Here is a 17,411-nt window from a genome sequence, read left to right as displayed (position 1 = left end):
AGAGTGGTGGGTACTTTGTCTGTTTACTTGTCCTTCCCACCACCTCTACCAAGTGAAAATTCCACCCTGTATGTTCAATAATGACAATAACATACAGCAATGATGTTGTTCAACATTCTTCAAAGTCTTCTGTTTTTAAAATCTTTTTCAGCTTTGAGATACTGTAGACATGAGTGTTAGTAAGAAACAAAGCCTTGAGACTGTTAGTGGGACTTTGCACCAGCCAATAAGCCTTTCAATTTTAGACATATACACTTCCAGTTTTGTACTAATGCTGCTCCTGACCTAATCAACAGATAGCATATGAACTGCCTTATGACACCTGCCCTCTACAAACTGAATACATCCACTTACATGTTCAGAAAACCAGTTAAGAACATAGAACAGTGCAGCACAGGAATGGGCCCTTTGTCCCACCATGTCTGTGCTGACCATGATGCCATTCAAAACGAACTAAAGTACAATGTTGTAAGGAACACACTGAAACTTTACTGAATTGCAGTTTGTTTCCCATCACACCAAAACCAATCATACCCCGAAAGGGACCGCGGTCAAAAGTTTCTGAAAACCAAAATGTTAAGGCGTGTATCTTCTCAACCTACAATTTAGGAAACTGGCAGCACATCAAACAACTAGTTATTGTTAAATAAAGTTGAATGTTCTAAATGTGAGTTTTTTTAAAAAAATGAAAGGCAGTGCTTGTTTTTTTGAGTTCTTTTAGCAACAGAAATACATCAGCCAGGGGAAAAAAATTGAGTATGTGTCTTCTATCTCTGATAATGGTTGTAATTCTGTTCAGGTCAAAAAGAATTTAGAAGCTGATGTTAAAGACGACCTTGCTCAGTGTAATACATTTAGCAGATGTAGTAATTCAGCCTGTTATCAGGGTGCTAAGAGTTTGCTTAGAGCTTCAGGATGGGGCTTGGTTCCCTCATGCACACTTGTTATGCAAAATCTTTGGCACTGGTGCTAGTGCACATACTGTGAATGTGTGCAGTAACTATGCAGAGCAGACAAATCACGATGTCAAGAAACATGAAATACTATTTTGATATCAACCCTGCCATTCCCCAACTCAATGCACCAACCTCTCTTAAGCTCACACAACTTTAAGGAAGACGGCCATCGCTGCCATCGCTACCATCCCTACCAGGACTATTTAAATGAATAGTCAACTGCTTACAGGTTTGATGCTGGAAGATTTCTTATGGCTGCTGTTACAATTGCACAGACCTTTGGCACTTTCCACGATTGTTTTAAGTATTAAAAGTTTCCCTTTTGCTAATGTGTAAGGTTTCTGTGCATGACTTTTTTTGCTAATGTGTAAGGTTTCTGTGCACTACTATTTTTGCTGATGTGTAAGGTTTCTGTGCAGACTGGTTTATCTGGGACTGAGATGCACGAGTTGACGCTCCCGTTACAATGCAGCATGACTAGAAGAACAACCAGAGGCTGTTAGACATGCTGCATTGCCAAGCACCACCAGCTTGGGGTAGCTTGCAGCCACCATCCCCTTTCTTTGACTGAACTATAAACAGTTAGGGGTGTTCCTGGAGCATTTCACTAGTAGAATCTCAATGGACAGCAATCGTTTAGGAGGTCTCTTTGCAGCTCTTGACTCCAACCTCAGAATAGGGTAAGGCAGCATTGTCAGTGGCTGTGAAGGTGACCACAGTAATTTTTTTATGCACTTGACTTTTCAGGCAGGTACTGGAGATACAGGCAATGTCTCACAGTTTGCCCTCCACTGCTGCAAAAAGAGAGTGGTCACTGAGGCTCTCTGCTCAAAGACAGCTAAATTTATTTCATTCACTCTTACCAAGAGATGAGCCAATGAAGATTAGCCATTTTGCTCAGTTTAGAAGCTTCCCATAGTACAAACTGCCATTGACTTCCAAATATCTAAGGGTGAGGCAATAGCCTAGTGGTATTATTGCTGCACTGTTAATCCAGAGACCTGGATAATATCCTGGGGACCTGGGTTCAAATCCTGCCACGGCAGATGGTGGAATTTAAATACAAAATATCTGGTATTAAGAATCTATTAATTATCATGAACCCATTGTTGGAAAAACCCATCTGGTTCACTAATGCACTTTAGGGAAGGGAAACTGCTATCCTTACCTCATCTGGCCTACATGTGCCTTCAGACCTGCAGCAAAGTGGTTGGACTCTGAACTGCCCTCTAGGCAATTAGGGATGGACAATAAATGCTGCTTGGTCAGTAATGGCCTCTTCCCAAAAATCTGCTTTGTAACATTGCATGTTAATTCTGTCAGGATCGAGCAAGAAAAAGGATTCCATTCCCACAATGCCCAGTTGTTGAATGCAGTGTCTCAAGCAGTTCAGCATTTGGGCAACTGTCAATGATACGTTCATTCAATACCAACTGTAGTTTTGATGCCAAAGTTTGGCAAGGGCTTTCCATTGAAAATGTAACTGCTGACTCCAGTTTCTAATCCATGCACACAAGGTGGGTAGCAAACTGAAATGTATTTGCTGCCTTAACGACACAGGAAAACACAGCAGAGAGGTGTAAAGATTCATGATAATCGGCTGCATTATGTGTAGCTTCAGCATTATGGGAATGCAGGCCTTGAGGCCAGCTAGCCACAGAAAATGAGGGTCAGGAGCAAAAGGAAGAGGAGGAGCAACTGGAAAATGATGATGATAAGGATGGAGGGGAAAGGAAAGGAAAGAAAGTAAAAAGTTGGACATCCCATTTCCACACCATTTGTAGATGGATAACCTAATTCAAGAGAAATATCAGTGAAACTGCAAGTCCACTTTCTCATTCACCAACAACCCCACACTCCTCATCTTTTCTCTGCCACTGAGCAACGCATCATCCCTTGGCTGCAATTAAAACTAAAACCCAGCAAAAAATAAACACTCCAAAATTCATTTAGAACTGTAATCATGCAATAATGAATAAAAACAGAAAACTGAGTAGTCTTGTCTATTCCAGGGCGCCTGTTTTCCATGTACCTATGCCTATCCTGGTGCTCTAGCCAACATTATCCCACTGACCGTAGCTTAGCTGGTGGAAGCCTTTCACAGGCAATGAGGGCAATGGTGCCAGTGTTATGCTGAGAGAGGACAACAGACTCAGCATGGAATGACTGCCACTCCCTCTGGGCCAGGCCTTAGCAATCCTAGAACTATGTGACAGGATACGATTGCTGTTTACTGTCAGAACGCACAAGCCCCTTTAAACACTGCTATCCATAGTCATGATGGCAACAGTCTGAACTTGCACAGCTTCATTCTGAGCTTCTAATACTCCACTCAGACATTTGGGAAACACTAATTGTTAATGCAATGGAAGCCAAGATGCCAACCATCAAATGTCGTATTGAGGGTGTGTCCAGAACTGTGTTGATGCAGTTAACTACCACTTCCATGCTGGAAAAGACAGCATTTAAATTCTGCATAAATGTTAGTGTTAAGTTAATTCAGGATCACTCCATGTTTCACATCAGCTGGGAGATTCCCTGTGTACCAAGCACTTTGTAGCAAATACCTTCTCACTTTTATCTCCTGCTCCACAGAAATTGTCATCTGAGTTGTTTGCAGCAAAACTCATGTGCAATCTCACCCTCTTGCAACTGTGCTATCCTTTAATATATTCCAGCTGCAGCCCACTTTTGCTTAGTGGATCCCATCTTTACCTCCTAAGAATGATTCACCGTCAATATTCGAAACGGTGGTGGTCTTCCAGTTAGTACCTGCTGCCTTCAGTTGTGCAATAACTTCAAGAAAGAGGGAAATATGTCAGTGAATGCTGTGCTGTGAGCCAGCTGAACAAGTGTCCAATCTCTGCGGTATGGAGATGAGGCTTGCAGCAGTGCAATGTGTGTGTGGGAGAAGTAAAGCGTTTAATTGCTCTGGCGCAAAGTTACCATTCTGTCTGCATTAAGTCCAACATGTGTGGTTAATTGAACATCATGGTCCTTGTATTATTGTCAGTGGCTATTCAATTTCATTCCCAAACTTTGAGTTTACAGCACAGACCATCCAGATGATTCAGTTCTAACTGTATTAACTGCAGATGCTGGAGTCAGCCATAACACAGTGTGGAGCGGGAGGAACACATCAGGCCAGGCAGCATCAGCAAAGCTGGGAAGAAATGTTCTGAAGAAGGGTCCTGACCCGAAACGTCAACTTTCCTGCTCCTCTGATGCTGCCTGGCCTGCTGTGTTCCTCCAGCTCCACACTGTGTTACCCCAGTTCTAACTGATGTAAAAATAGGAAGTGGTAGAAATAATATGCAGACCATGCAGCAAGTATGGAAAGAGACACAGTTAAAATTTCTGGTTGCTAGGTGGAATCTTGTGGGCTCTCAGCCAAAGCCTGATGCATCTTGTCCTACTCAGGCACCTAACAGTTGCATGTGGGACCTTCCCATGGCCCCACCCCCTGGTCAATCAGATGCTAGCAGCTCTTCTGCACTCAGCAGTGCCACTGGGATAACAGTGGCTGTCACCAGAACTGCATTTACCTGAGGTCTTGGATGGAGGATGGACACACACAGAGGTGACTGATGCTGAAGGGGACTGAGGGAATGTGATCTTGGGAAGGAGGTCATGACAGCAGGGCAGGGATTGGTTATCATCAGGACAGACTTCCCAATTTCACAACATCAAATTCCTCAATCAGGCACTGACAGGGCAAATTAGCACCCCAGTCCACTTGAATTACATTCACAAATACAGTCCTGTAAGATGAAATGGTAAATATATGGATGAGGTGTGTAGCGGGTGGGGTAGACTTCTTCCTCTGAGCTCTGGCACACATGTCTTTGGCGTCATCTCTCAACATTTCTGAAAAGGAAGGGATTTACAGGTGGCACAGTGGTTCAGTGGTTAGCACTGTTGCCTTACAGTGCCAGGGACCCAGATTTGATTCCAGCCTAGGGAGACTGTGTGGATTTGCAAATTCTCCCCGTATCTGCGTGGGTTTCCTTTAGGTGCTCCGGTTTCCTCCCACTGTCCAAAGATGTGCAGGTTAGGTGGATTGGCCATGCTGAATTGCCCAGAGTTTCCAGGGATATGCAGGCTAGGTGGATTAACCTTGGAAAATGCTCAGTTAAGAGGATTGGGTAAGGGGATGAGTCGGGGGTGGGGGATGCTCTTCGGAGAGGCGGTCTGGATTCGATGGGCCGAATGGCCTGCTTCCACACTGTGGGTATTCTATGATTCTACTCTTACAATGTCCAGCTTGTTTGTGACCAGAGGCCACGACCCCTGCAGGTGACCACCCAGTATCCAAGGACGATGGGCACACGTTGAGTGTTGCTCCAGGGTTCCAGAGAGTTTCAGCACTTTCTATTTTAATCCTGGATTTCCAGAATCCACATTAGTTTACTTCTGTCTATCTGATACACATTTATTGGTCTTGTTGGAGACAGCAAAAGAATGACTTGGAAATTCTCAGTGGCAGTACTAACATAATACTTGGGTAAGATCAGTGAAATCACAATTTCCTCAGTGTATAAGCTTCTTGCTACATAATTTATACTTTTTTTAGTGCATAGCATTTCCCTTAGCTCAAAAGATATGCAACAAATGTGAAAAATTAATGTGCAGATCACCCAAGGTATATGAGGTTGTAGTCTCTAGCAGTAATGTATCTTTCTCATGATTTGCATGCCTTGCTAGTTTGAATTATGCATTAAAAGCCTTGCTGACAATGGCAATAATGGGAACTGTCTCATTATGAAGAAATGGGAATACATGACTAAACAAAACCCATTAGATAATGCAAGGTTGGTACAATGTAATTTTTGTTTTATACGAGTTTTACTTCTGTGTGTCAATGTAATCATAACCAGTTGTTCCATCTTAAACCACATATTTAGATTTAGCTCCCCAGGTAATTAGGATCAAAGTTGCAGCTACACAATCATCAACAAATTCAAGTCTAATGAGAGCCTTTAATGAATGTTGATGTAACAATACATCCTGCTGATACAACACAATTTATTTTGGCTACAGTACTAGGAATATGCAGATTGCATACAGTCCTTTCATGTTTTAAATTAAATCAAGACAATAACTAACTCAACTTCGTGAAGTCATCTAATGTCCCCTATTCATTATATATTTGAGATGAAACATTTAATAATCTTTTCAAGCTGAGTTGGTTTACTTTCTTGATTCAATCTGCAAATAAGATGAAAGTACTGAATAGCAATTTGGATATTGCTAGCTAGAAGTTTCTTCACTTGCATCACCAACAAAATAATGTATCAATTTCATACAGTACTCTATAACATCCAACAGTCATAGCTTAGAGTATATTTTTAATCTTAATTTTATGATGTGGCATGCAGCTTGTTGCAAGAATCTTATCAACTGCTACCACAAAATTCAAATGAATTGGAAAAGTCACAGGCCAGATTTTGAGATAAAAAGGGATTATCTGGAACAAATCTGGGAAATGATGCCCCATGTTGAGCATGTTCAAGACAGAATGCCAATGAAATCAAAGAACATGGAGACAATGGGAAAAATAGCATTGAAGTAGATGATCAGCTGTGATTTGTTTGGATGGACAAGCAAGTTTGATGGACCACATGATCTCCCTCTGCTCCTAATTCCAACGTTCATGTCTGATTCATTACATTTCTGGATCAAGTGCTTCTTTGGTTGTAAGTGGCATGATCAATGTTTTAAAATTTGACTGAGCTACTTACATCACACTGGAACGGTTTTTCTCCTGTATGAGTCCTCATGTGCTCATCGAGACCCCTCTTCTGACTAAAAGCCTTGTTACATTCTGAGCACTGGTAAGGCTTTTCCTGTGGAGAAAAAAAAAATGACAATAGAAGAAGTGCAAGTGAGTCAATGCAGAAACCCAGCAATTACTGAAGAGGTACTTGGTGCTGAGAATGATGTGCTTTATATTCCCTTGAAGGGGTTCAGCCAGTGAAAAATTGTTAACTTAATTGCAAAGAAGTCAGTAAAGGCTGAGAAAATCAAGTCCTCCAGATTTTATCATCACCAATCAGTAATTTAATAAAACAGTTATGTCTGCTATTGGATGAATTTCTTCAGTTTATCCTGTTCTGTGTAATACCATAGATTAGATTAAATAAAAAAAAACTACCTGTTTTACACATGCACTTAATTTACTTTCAATTCCAAGGCAATGCATATTTATTTACGGTTTCAATTTCTACTTAAAGTTCAGACATTTAAAAAAAGGCTTAATGCCATGGATGTACAGAAATATGAAATGACATAGCCACAAAGATCCTATAACATTGATGACATACATTCAGAAATCATTTGAAATAATTATTAAGTGTCTGCTGTCTATTACATTTTGCCAGACTTAACAGAAACCACTTGGCTAGAAAACCAGAAGTTGTTTATACAGAAACATGTTACAAGTGATTTAGAAGTTCTTAAACTTAATTATTGGGGTACAAGTTCCGTGGACTTTGTATTATTCTAGTGAGTGTCTGAGATGTCAAAAGAAACAGTAAGGAGTTTCTCAAGGCAATGCCATTGCTGATAAAAGGCAGGCAGGAACCTCTGGAAATAAAAGTCACTTTGTCAAGGGTGCTACATTGATGAATGTTAAAATCATTTTTAAAAGGCTAAAGATCTTCTGATAACTCAACAGATAAAGGGTGAAAATAGTTGAAATATTTAAAACTGAAAGAAACCTCTTTCAACCTGAATCTTGGGGGAGCTTGCTGTAAGTAATTTGCTTGTCCTGTTTGTTGCACCAGAGTGACTACACCTCAGAAGCACTTAATTAGCTGGAAAGGCTTTAGGATATCCTGAGATTGTAGAAAATGCTAAATGAATGCAAGTTATTTATTTCTTTGCAATGAAATTTCAGATGCTACAACCAGTTTCATTAGCTTCCCAATTATGGAGGGGAAAATCAGCCAAGCCACTTGAATTATTATGCAGTGATAACTGATAGAAATACATATGTGAACGTTTTGGGCAAGGACAACATTAACACTCATCAGGGCAGATCTTCCTCATCCTGCCTCTCAAACATGTCAAATAGACAGCCAACATTCATTCTCTAAGCTCATCAATAATAACTTCTACAACATTGCAGACGGTACCTGGTAGGTTTGGGATCATATCCAAGGAAAAAGACAACACTCTCAGGAAGAGAACGTAGAAGACTGAGAGAAAAAGTGAAATTGATCGAAATGGAACAGATGAAAATACAAAGGATTGAATTAAAAAATAATTTTGCCGAAGGAATGGCATGAAATTATGGAGCCATGCGGTAAACCTGGAATGTGTAATGAATGCGGCTCACTAAAACAAATGTTATCCAGTAGCCCAATAATCCCAAGTGGCGCATTGCTTACATATTATGATACTGAATGCAGAATTCTTACTGAATCATGTTTTTGCAAGTCTCTGATTTCCACAATGACTTTCAAGAGATATTTATTTCATCAAGATTGCATAAAATACCATGGTATGTGGACTTTGCAGCATATTCAAGTATGTGAAGAAATGGCCACCTGATTTTTGGTTTGAAAAATCATAATGGAGTTGCTGTGTTTGTTGGATGACTAGACAATAAACAGTCTGAACTGGATGATAGTAGAAACATTAGTCACACCCATTACCATTGAATTATGACCTTAATCGTCTTTGACAACACCAGAACAGGCATGTAGTGAGAAACAAATCACATGCCACAGTTTGGCATCAAAACATGAAAGCTGACTAAACTCAGTTAATCTTGCAAGGAAAGTTACCATTTTATTAACCCTGGTGCATTTCTAACGTGTTTGAACATGGTTCAACTCCACACCAACAACTGCTCACATCGTCCAAGGCTCCACAGCCTCATCGCTAGCTCAGCAGCCCTCTGTGGCACTCATAACTCAAGCCTACCTCACCCTCAAATACTTATCAGCCTCTCACTCATCTGTCATTCCCTCCATACATCTCAGCTAAGGTGGGAAGATAACCCAAACATACTAGTATACAACCCGTGAAATTCTGCCCTCGGTTCAGCAAGATAGCACACAATGAAAAGGAATAAAGCAAACTAACTGGGGACAAGGTCACTTGCATTTCCCAAGTCTTATGGAGTACATCGTTCTCTCCACAATGAAAAGAGCAGCAACAGGATCTGTGATATCAAACATCACTGGGAGTTTTGAGCATGACAGTTATCTTCCTGCTGTATGCCCCTTCTCAACTCCAAGAGCACTCACATCCTGAATTTTGACACATGGGCCAGCTGTTAATAGTGTGACATGGACCCCTTTGCTTCCCAAGCCACTCCATTTTTTTCTCACATTGACTTTCCTCCACTGAGTCGTTGCTTTCAGGGACTGATGAAGTACTACAACCCTAGCCTCAGGAACCTCCGGACAATAAAGCCAGCATCAGCAAAGCACTGATGGTGTGGCATCATCACTTAATCTGACATTCATAGTCACCAGTTCAGTCACTGGTGATCCATTTACTTTAGAAATTAGTATAGAGTAAGAATCAGCTGTGGTGAGTCTCCAGGCCAGGGTGAAAGGATGCTTTGTTTGCCATCTCATTGACCAGCATCTGCCTTGCAGGTAAAGACAGATGAAAAATATCCATTCAATCCCTCTGTGATGCCTCATCCCTCTGTGTAAATCCCCTCTTCAGTCTCTAGTCAGTCCTCCTCCTCCTTTAAATACCCTTTTATGACTAATCTCCCTCTAGAAGACATTGGAATTTCTCTGTTTGTTAGATGCCAGTCTTTTCATTAATCCCTCTTTGCTTCTCTTATTTATTTTTGCATTTGTCTTGTCAACATCCCACATTCAGCTTGGCTGTGTGTTGTATTTCCAACCTAATATTTGTTATATGCACTGTTTTTCTTTAATTTAGTTTGCACCTCCCTTTGTCATCCAGCGAGCTATGGCTTTATTTGAGGAAAACTAATGTACCTGATTCCATCTCCTCTTTAAAGGTAGCCCATTGCTCACTTACCTTTCATCTGCCAACATTGACCCCAGTCTATCAGGCTCAGCTCCATTCTTGTCCCATTGATGTTGGCTGTCTTAATAGTTGATTATTCTTATTGACATTTTCTTGTATCTTCATAGATAAGCAAGTAACGAGTACTTTGTTGAATTAAATGCAATTAATTTCAGTAACTAACCTTTTGCTTTTCTCCTGAATAATTAGAGTTATCGTACCTGACCAATATTCTTTGAGAAGCAGGGAGACATACAATCTAAGCTCTTGCAATATCAGAGCCGTAGAGGTTAGAATACTAGAACCAACAAAAAAAAACTGCAAATGCTGGAAAGGTGCAGAACATCCAACAGTTTTTGAAAGAAGGTGTTAATGCTTTGAGTGCAAGTCCAGAATTGTTCTCTTCAACCAAATCTGAGGAAGGTGCTGGATATATTGCACATTTTTTTTTTACTTCAAGTTCAATAACTGAAAATCCTTTTCAGTACTTCTTTAGATGTGGAGAAATTAAACAGTAAATCACATAGTAGTGTAAAAGGAACAAAATATGAGGTTCTACTTTTACTTGAGGTTGTCAAAGAACTCACCCTCTAATTTGAATGATTATATATAATAGGTCCACAAAAATTACAGTATATGATTATGTACTGCAAAAAAAAGGATAAAGATGAATAATACAGTCCTCCTGTGGTGCAGTGGTAGAGTCCCTACCTTTGGACCAAAAGGCCCAGGTTCAAGTGCCACCTGCTCCAGAGGTATGTAAATAACACGCCTGAGCAGGTTGAGTAGAAACATAGGTAAAAATGAATAATATAAATTTGTTACTAGGATCTCTTGCAAGTGCAGATCTTCACAGAGGTGAAAGATTTAAAATCGACCCGAGAATATATTCTGAGGTAATAATGGGAAATTACCTGTGCAGCTTGTATAGAAATGTTTGAGGTCAGAGACATGCAACAGTATGAAGTAAATGGCTGTGCTCTAAGGATGTACCAGCCCAATTACCATTTCTGTTTTCTCATAATTAGCACGTAAGTGGGTACCCTAACCACTGAGCAAAATCTTGTGGTGTTTATCCCTTCACAACACTGGACAATGCAGTACAATTCTAGAAGGTTGAAACGCAGGAGTTGTACCACAGGAATGAAGGCAGGCAAACGTAAAGTCTCAGCTATCAGCACTTAAATAAGGATAAACACCTTAAAATCATTTTCATAATCTGTACAAATATAGAGAGTAGGAAAGCAACACTATCAAAGTGACCAGAACAATATATTGCACTCGTACCTCACACAACTGGCAGAAAGAAACAAGGGAAATGCTAACAAGTGAGAGAAGTACAGGAATTGGGAATGGTGCTGCAGCTAGCACTACAATTAACTAGTTAGCCCATACAGTGGGAATACAATTTATAGGGATGGTTACTTTTCTCTATATGATAGACTGACCAACATAGACACACATCTTTTGCTTGCACATTTTTGAAGGCTGTAGCAATGTTCTTTGGCAACAACATTTTTGGACATTTCTGATCATTATTTTACCTCTGCAACTACTCCTAAATGTTAATTTTTCGATTTGGCTCAAACACAGACAATTAATACCGGTAAATTCCCTTTCACTTTTCAAGTAAGCATCCTAAGTATGTAGCTCTTTCCCTTTCATTTTGTATGTATTGAATATGTGAGCCTATCATGACCACTTTCATCTTCATTGAGGACGAATAAGGGTAACCATACAGGAACACAAACGGAGGTTGCTAGAAAAGCTCACCAGATCTGGCAGCATCTGTGAAGAAAATATTAGAGTTAACGTTTTGGATCCGGTGACTTTTCCTCAGAACTCCATTCTAGTTCTGAGGAATGGTCACCAGACCTGAAACATTAATTCTGATTTTTTCTTCACAGATGCTGCCAAATCTGCTGAGCTTTTCCAACAACTTCTGTTTGTGTTCCTGATTTACAGCATCCACAGTTGTTTTGATTTTTATAAGGGTATCTATATCTTTGTTTAGAATGAGGAGAGTACAATAACTGAGTTTTGTAATTGTTGGGTTACTTTAATGCAAGGCAAGATAAGCTTCTTCAATCTCTTCACCTTGGTCAGCATTCCTCAAAATCTCAGGACATGCCCCATGGGCAGAGATCACCTGCAATTTCCTCCAGCCAGGCAGGGTGGCATTGGACACACACCACTGATCCCATAATCTTCTTGTTTACCTACCCCTTTCATATATCTTTCTCTCTCTGGGTTTCACATCCATCAATCCGGTCACCTCTCCCTTCTCCCTCACCTTGCTCCACTTCGGCTTCAGCAGAAATACCACTTTTTCCGAGCTACTAACAGTTCTGATGAAGAGTCATTTAACTCAAAATGTAATCTCTGCTTTCTCTTCACAGATGCTGCCAGACCCCCTGAGTTTCTCCAGCAATTTTAGTTTTGTTTTGTTTCAGATCTCCAGCATCTGCAATTCCTTGTTTTATTTTGGTATCCTCCTTCAGTTGTTTATAATAGCCAGAGTACTGGCCACACTCAACCAGCCTGCATTTACAAAACCCAAAACAAACCACCTTTTGTTAAAATGATTGTATAATTAGTTAGAGACAACAAGGTGCAGGGCTGGATGAACACAGCAGGCCAAGCAGCATCATAGGAGCAGAGAGGTTGACATTTCGGGCCTAGACCCTTCTTCAGAAAAGGGGGAGGGGAAGGGGGTTTTGAAATAAATAGGGAGAGAGTGGGAGGCGGATAGAAGATGGATAGAGGAGAGGAAACAAACAGGTCGAAGAGGCGGGGATGGAGCCAGTAAAGGTGAGTGTAGGTAGGGAGTTAGGAAGGGGATAGGTCAGTCCAGGGAGGACGGACAGGTCAAGGGGGCGGGATGAGGTTGGTCGGTAGGAGATGGAGGTGCGGCTTGAGGTGGGAGGAGGGGATAGGTGGGAGGAAGAACAGGTTAGGGAGGCAGGGACGAGCTGGACTGGTTTTGGGATGCGGTAGGGGGAGGGGAGATTTTGAAACTTGTGAAATCCACATTGATACCATTGGGCTGCAGGGTTCCCAAGCGGAATATGAGTTGCTGTTCCTGCAACCTTCGGGTGGCATCGTTGTGGCACTGCAGGAGGCCCAGGATGGACATGTCGTCTGAGGAATGGGAGGGGGAGTTGAAATGGTTCGCGACTGGGAGGTGCAGTTGTTTATTGCGAACCGAGCGTAGGTGTTCTGCAAAGCGGTCCCCGAGTCTCCGCTTGGTTTCCCCGATGTAGAGGAAGCCACACCGGGTACAGCGGATGCAGTATACCACATTGGCAGATGTGCAGGTGAACATCTGCTTGATGTGGAAAGTCTTCTTGGGGCCTGGGATGGGGATGAGGGAGGAGGTATGGGGGCAGGTGTAGCACTTCGTGCGGTTGCAGGGAAAAGTGCCGGGTGTGGTGGAGCTGGAGGGGAGTGTGAAGCGGACAAGGGAGTCACGGAGAGAGTTGTCCCTCTGGAAAGCAGATAAGGGTGGGGATGGAAAGATGTCTTTGGTGGTGGGGTCGGATTGCAGATGGCGGAAGTGTCGGAGGATGATGCGTTGGATCCGGAGGTTGGTAGGGTGGTACGTGAGGACGAGGGGGATTCTTTTTTGGTTTTTATTGCGTGGACGGGGTGTGAGGGATGAGGTGCGGGAGATGTGGGAGACACGGTTGAGGGCGTTCTCGACCACCGAGGAGGGGAAGTTACGGTCCTTGAAAAACGAGGACAACTGAGATGTACGGGAGTGGAATGCCTCATCCTGGGAGCAGATGCGGCGGAGGCGAAGGAATTGGGAATAGGGGATAGCATTTTTGCAGGAAGGTGGGTGGGAGGAGGAGTATTCTAGGTAGCTGTGGGAGTCGGTGGGCTTGAAATGAATATCGGTTTCTAGGTGGTTGCCCGATATGGAGACAGAGAGGTCCAGGAAGGGGAGAGAGGTGTTAGAGATGGTCCAGGTAAACTTAAGGTTGGGGTGGAAGGTGTTGGTGAAGTGGATGAACTGTTCGAGCTCCTCGTGGGAGCACGAGGCGGCGCCGATACAGTCATCATTGTAACGGAGGAAGAGGTGGGGTTTAGGGCCGGTGTAGGTACAGAAGAGGGATTGTTCCACGTAACCTACAAAGAGGCAGGCATAGCTTGGGTCCATGCGGGTACCCATGGCCACCCCCTTTGTCTGTAAGAAGTGGGAGGAATTGAAAGAGAAGTTGTTGAGGGTGAGGACGAGTTCGGCTAAGCGGATGAGGGTGTCAGTGGAGGGGGACTGGTCGGGCCTGCGGGACAGGAAGAAGCGGAGGGCCTTTAGGCTATCTGCATAGGGAATGCAGGTGTATTGGGACTGGACGTCCATGGTAAAGATGAGGTGTTGGGGACCGGGGAATTGGAAGTTCTGGAGGAGGTGGAGGGCGGGGTGGTGTCACGGACATAGGTAGGGAGTTCCTGGAGCAAGGGGGAGAAAATGGAATCCAGATAGTTGGAGATCAGTTCGGTGGGGCAGGAGCAGGCGGAGACAATGAGTCAACCAGGGCATTCAGGTTTGTGGATTTTGGGAAGGAGATAGAAGCGGTCAGTGCAGGGTTGGAGGCCGTGGGTGGGAGGTCACCTGAGGTGATGAGGTTGTGGATGGTTTGGGAGATGATGGCTTGGTGCTCGGGGTGGGGTCATGATCAAGGGGGCGGTAGGAGGAGGTGTCGGAGAGTTGGCGTCTGGCCTCGGCGATGTAGAGGTCAGTGCGCCATACTACAACTACGCCTCCCTTATCCGCGGGTTTTATGGTGAGGTTGGGGTTGGAGCAGAGGGAGCGGAGGGCTGCACGTTCTGCGGGGCAGAGGTTGGAGTGGGTGAGAGGGGTGGAGACGTTGAGGCGATTGATGTCTCGACGGCAGTTGGAGATGAAGAGGTCAAGGGTGGGTAGGAGGCCTTGGGGTGGTGTCCAGGAGGAGGGGGTGTGTTGGAAGCGGGAGAAGGGGTCAGTAGAGGGAGGGTTAGGTTCACGGTTGAAGAAGTAAGCGTGGAGGCGGAGGCGGCGTAAAAACTGCTCTATGTCCAAGCGTGAGCGGTATTCGTTGATCTGTGGGTGGAGGGGGACAAAGGTGAGCCCTTTGCTGAGGACTGACCGTTCGTCCTCAGTAAGGGGTAGGTCTGGGGGGATGGTGAAGACTTGGCAGGGCTGGGTGCTATTGTCCCCTCTGGAGCTGTTGGCTGTGGAGGCTGTGGGTGGAGCGACGTCGGCGTCGGCTGTGGGCGGAGTTGCGTCGGCGTCAGCGGTGGGCGGAGTGTATCGGCGCCGCCTCGTGCTCCCACGAGGAGCTCGAACAGTTCATCCACTTCACTAACACCTTCCACCCCAACCTTAAGTTTACCTGGACCATCTCTAATACCTCTCTCCCCTTCCTGGACCTCTGTCTCCATATCGGGCAACCACCTGGAAACCGATATTCATTTCAAGCCCACCGACTCCCACAGCTACCTAGAATACTCCTCCTCCCACCCACCTTCCTGCAAAAATGCTATCCCCTATTCCCAATTCCTTCGCCTCCGCCGCATCTGCTCCCAGGATGAGGCATTCCACTCCCGTACATCTCAGTTGTCCTCGTTTTTCAAGGACCGTAACTTCCCCTCCTCGGTGGTCGAGAACGCCCTCAACCGTGTCTCCCACATCTCCCGCACCTCATCCCTCACACCCCGTCCACGCAATAAAAACCAAAAAAGAATCCCCCTCGTCCTCACGTACCACCCTACCAACCTCCGGATCCAACGCATCATCCTCCGACACTTCCGCCATCTGCAATCCGACCCCACCACCAAAGACATCTTTCCATCCCCACCCTTATCTGCTTTCCAGAGGGACAACTCTCTCCGTGACTCCCTTGTCCGCTTCACACTCCCCTCCAGCTCCACCACACCCGGCACTTTTCCCTGCAACCGCACGAAGTGCTACACCTGCCCCCATACCTCCTCCCTCATCCCCATCCCAGGCCCCAAGAAGACTTTCCACATCAAGCAGATGTTCACCTGCACATCTGCCAATGTGGTATACTGCATCCGCTGTACCCGGTGTGGCTTCCTCTACATCGGGGAAACCAAGCGGAGACTCGGGGACCGCTTTGCAGAACACCTACGCTCGGTTCGCAATAAACAACTGCACCTCCCAGTCGCGAACCATTTCAACTCCCCCTCCCATTCCTCAGACGACATGTCCATCCTGGGCCTCCTGCAGTGCCACAACGATGCCACCCGAAGGTTGCAGGAACAGCAACTCATATTCCGCTTGGGAACCCTGCAGCCCAATGGTATCAATGTGGATTTCACAAGTTTCAAAATCTCCCCTCCCCCTACCGCATCCCAAAACCAGTCCAGCTCGTCCCTGCCTCCCTAACCTGCTCTTCCTCCCACCTATCCCCTCCTCCCACCTCAAGCCGCACCTCCATCTCCTACCGACCAACCTCATCCTGCCCCCTTGACCTGTCCGTCCTCCCTGGACTGACCTATCCCCTTCCTAACTCCCTACCTACACTCACCTTTACTGGCTCTATCCCCGCCTCTTCGACCTGTTTGTTTCCTCTCCACCTATCCTCTCCTCTATCCCTCTTCTATCCGCCTCCCACTCTCTCCCTATTTATTTCAAAACCCCCTTCCCCTCCCCCTTTTCTGAAGAAGGGTCTAGGCCCGAAACGTCAGCCTCTCTGCTCCTATGATGCTGCTTGGCCTGCTGTGTTCATCCAGCCCTGCACCTTGTTGTCTCGGATTCTCCAGCATCTGCAGTTCCTACTATCTCTGTATAATTAGTTAGCACTTGATTAACGATCCTGGCTGTGTTAATAGTCATATTAGTAAACAATTCATGATAATCAGTTAAGTTTGGAGCATCTACACTTGCTAATAGAGATGTACATTCATATGCAGGGATCTGTTGTTTGCAGACAAATGCAATAAGCCTGAAGAAGGGTCCAGACCTGAAACATCAGCCTTCCTGCTCCTCTGATGCTGCTTGGCCTGCTGTGTTCATCCAGCTCTACACCTTGTTATCTCAGATTCTCCAGCATCAGCAGTTCCTACTATCTCTCTCATGTTCAAGCCTTGCATCTTTTTATGCAGTACTACAGAGTTTACAAAAAATAGATTTCCCTGTTGTTTTCTCCATTGTAACACTTCAGCCAATCAGAGTTGCCTGGCAACCAATCAGTATGTTTTCTTCTATAGTATAAATTGCTGTGATTATTAGAAATTTGGTCTTCTCCCAATGTCCTGATGAAAAGAAGATGAAAAGCTTCAACAATATGTCTCTTTTTTCAGCAATGTTCCTTTTTGCATTCCTACAATTTGGTATTTTTCCAGTCAAGTATCTTTTCCTCAACATTTTTTTTTTCCTTTTTATTCTTGCCATGACCATTGCTTTATTGCAGTTACTAGTTTCCAAATGATCTCCTAACTTTTAGATTA

General features: G+C 44.1%; 1 protein-coding gene across 4 annotated transcripts in view; it reads right to left on the bottom strand.

The window, feature by feature from the left end:
* The window catches only part of prdm5 (PR domain containing 5), a 303,364-nt gene that overhangs the window by 7,162 nt on the left and 278,791 nt on the right, over nt 1–17,411 (bottom strand). For all 4 annotated transcript variants that reach the window (XM_048600193.1, XM_048600197.1, XM_048600207.1 and 1 more), the window contains one exon: nt 6,698–6,802. In XM_048600193.1, coding sequence (XP_048456150.1) covers nt 6,698–6,802 — 105 coding nt within the window. The remainder of the gene's footprint in view (nt 1–6,697; nt 6,803–17,411) is intronic.

The sequence above is a fragment of the Rhincodon typus genome, chromosome 1 (assembly GCF_021869965.1).
Source record: "Rhincodon typus isolate 14 chromosome 1, sRhiTyp1.1, whole genome shotgun sequence".
NCBI lineage: Eukaryota > Metazoa > Chordata > Chondrichthyes > Orectolobiformes > Rhincodontidae > Rhincodon > Rhincodon typus.
The sequence above is the reverse complement of the archived record's forward strand: the minus strand, read 5'-3'. Positions and strand labels throughout refer to the sequence as shown.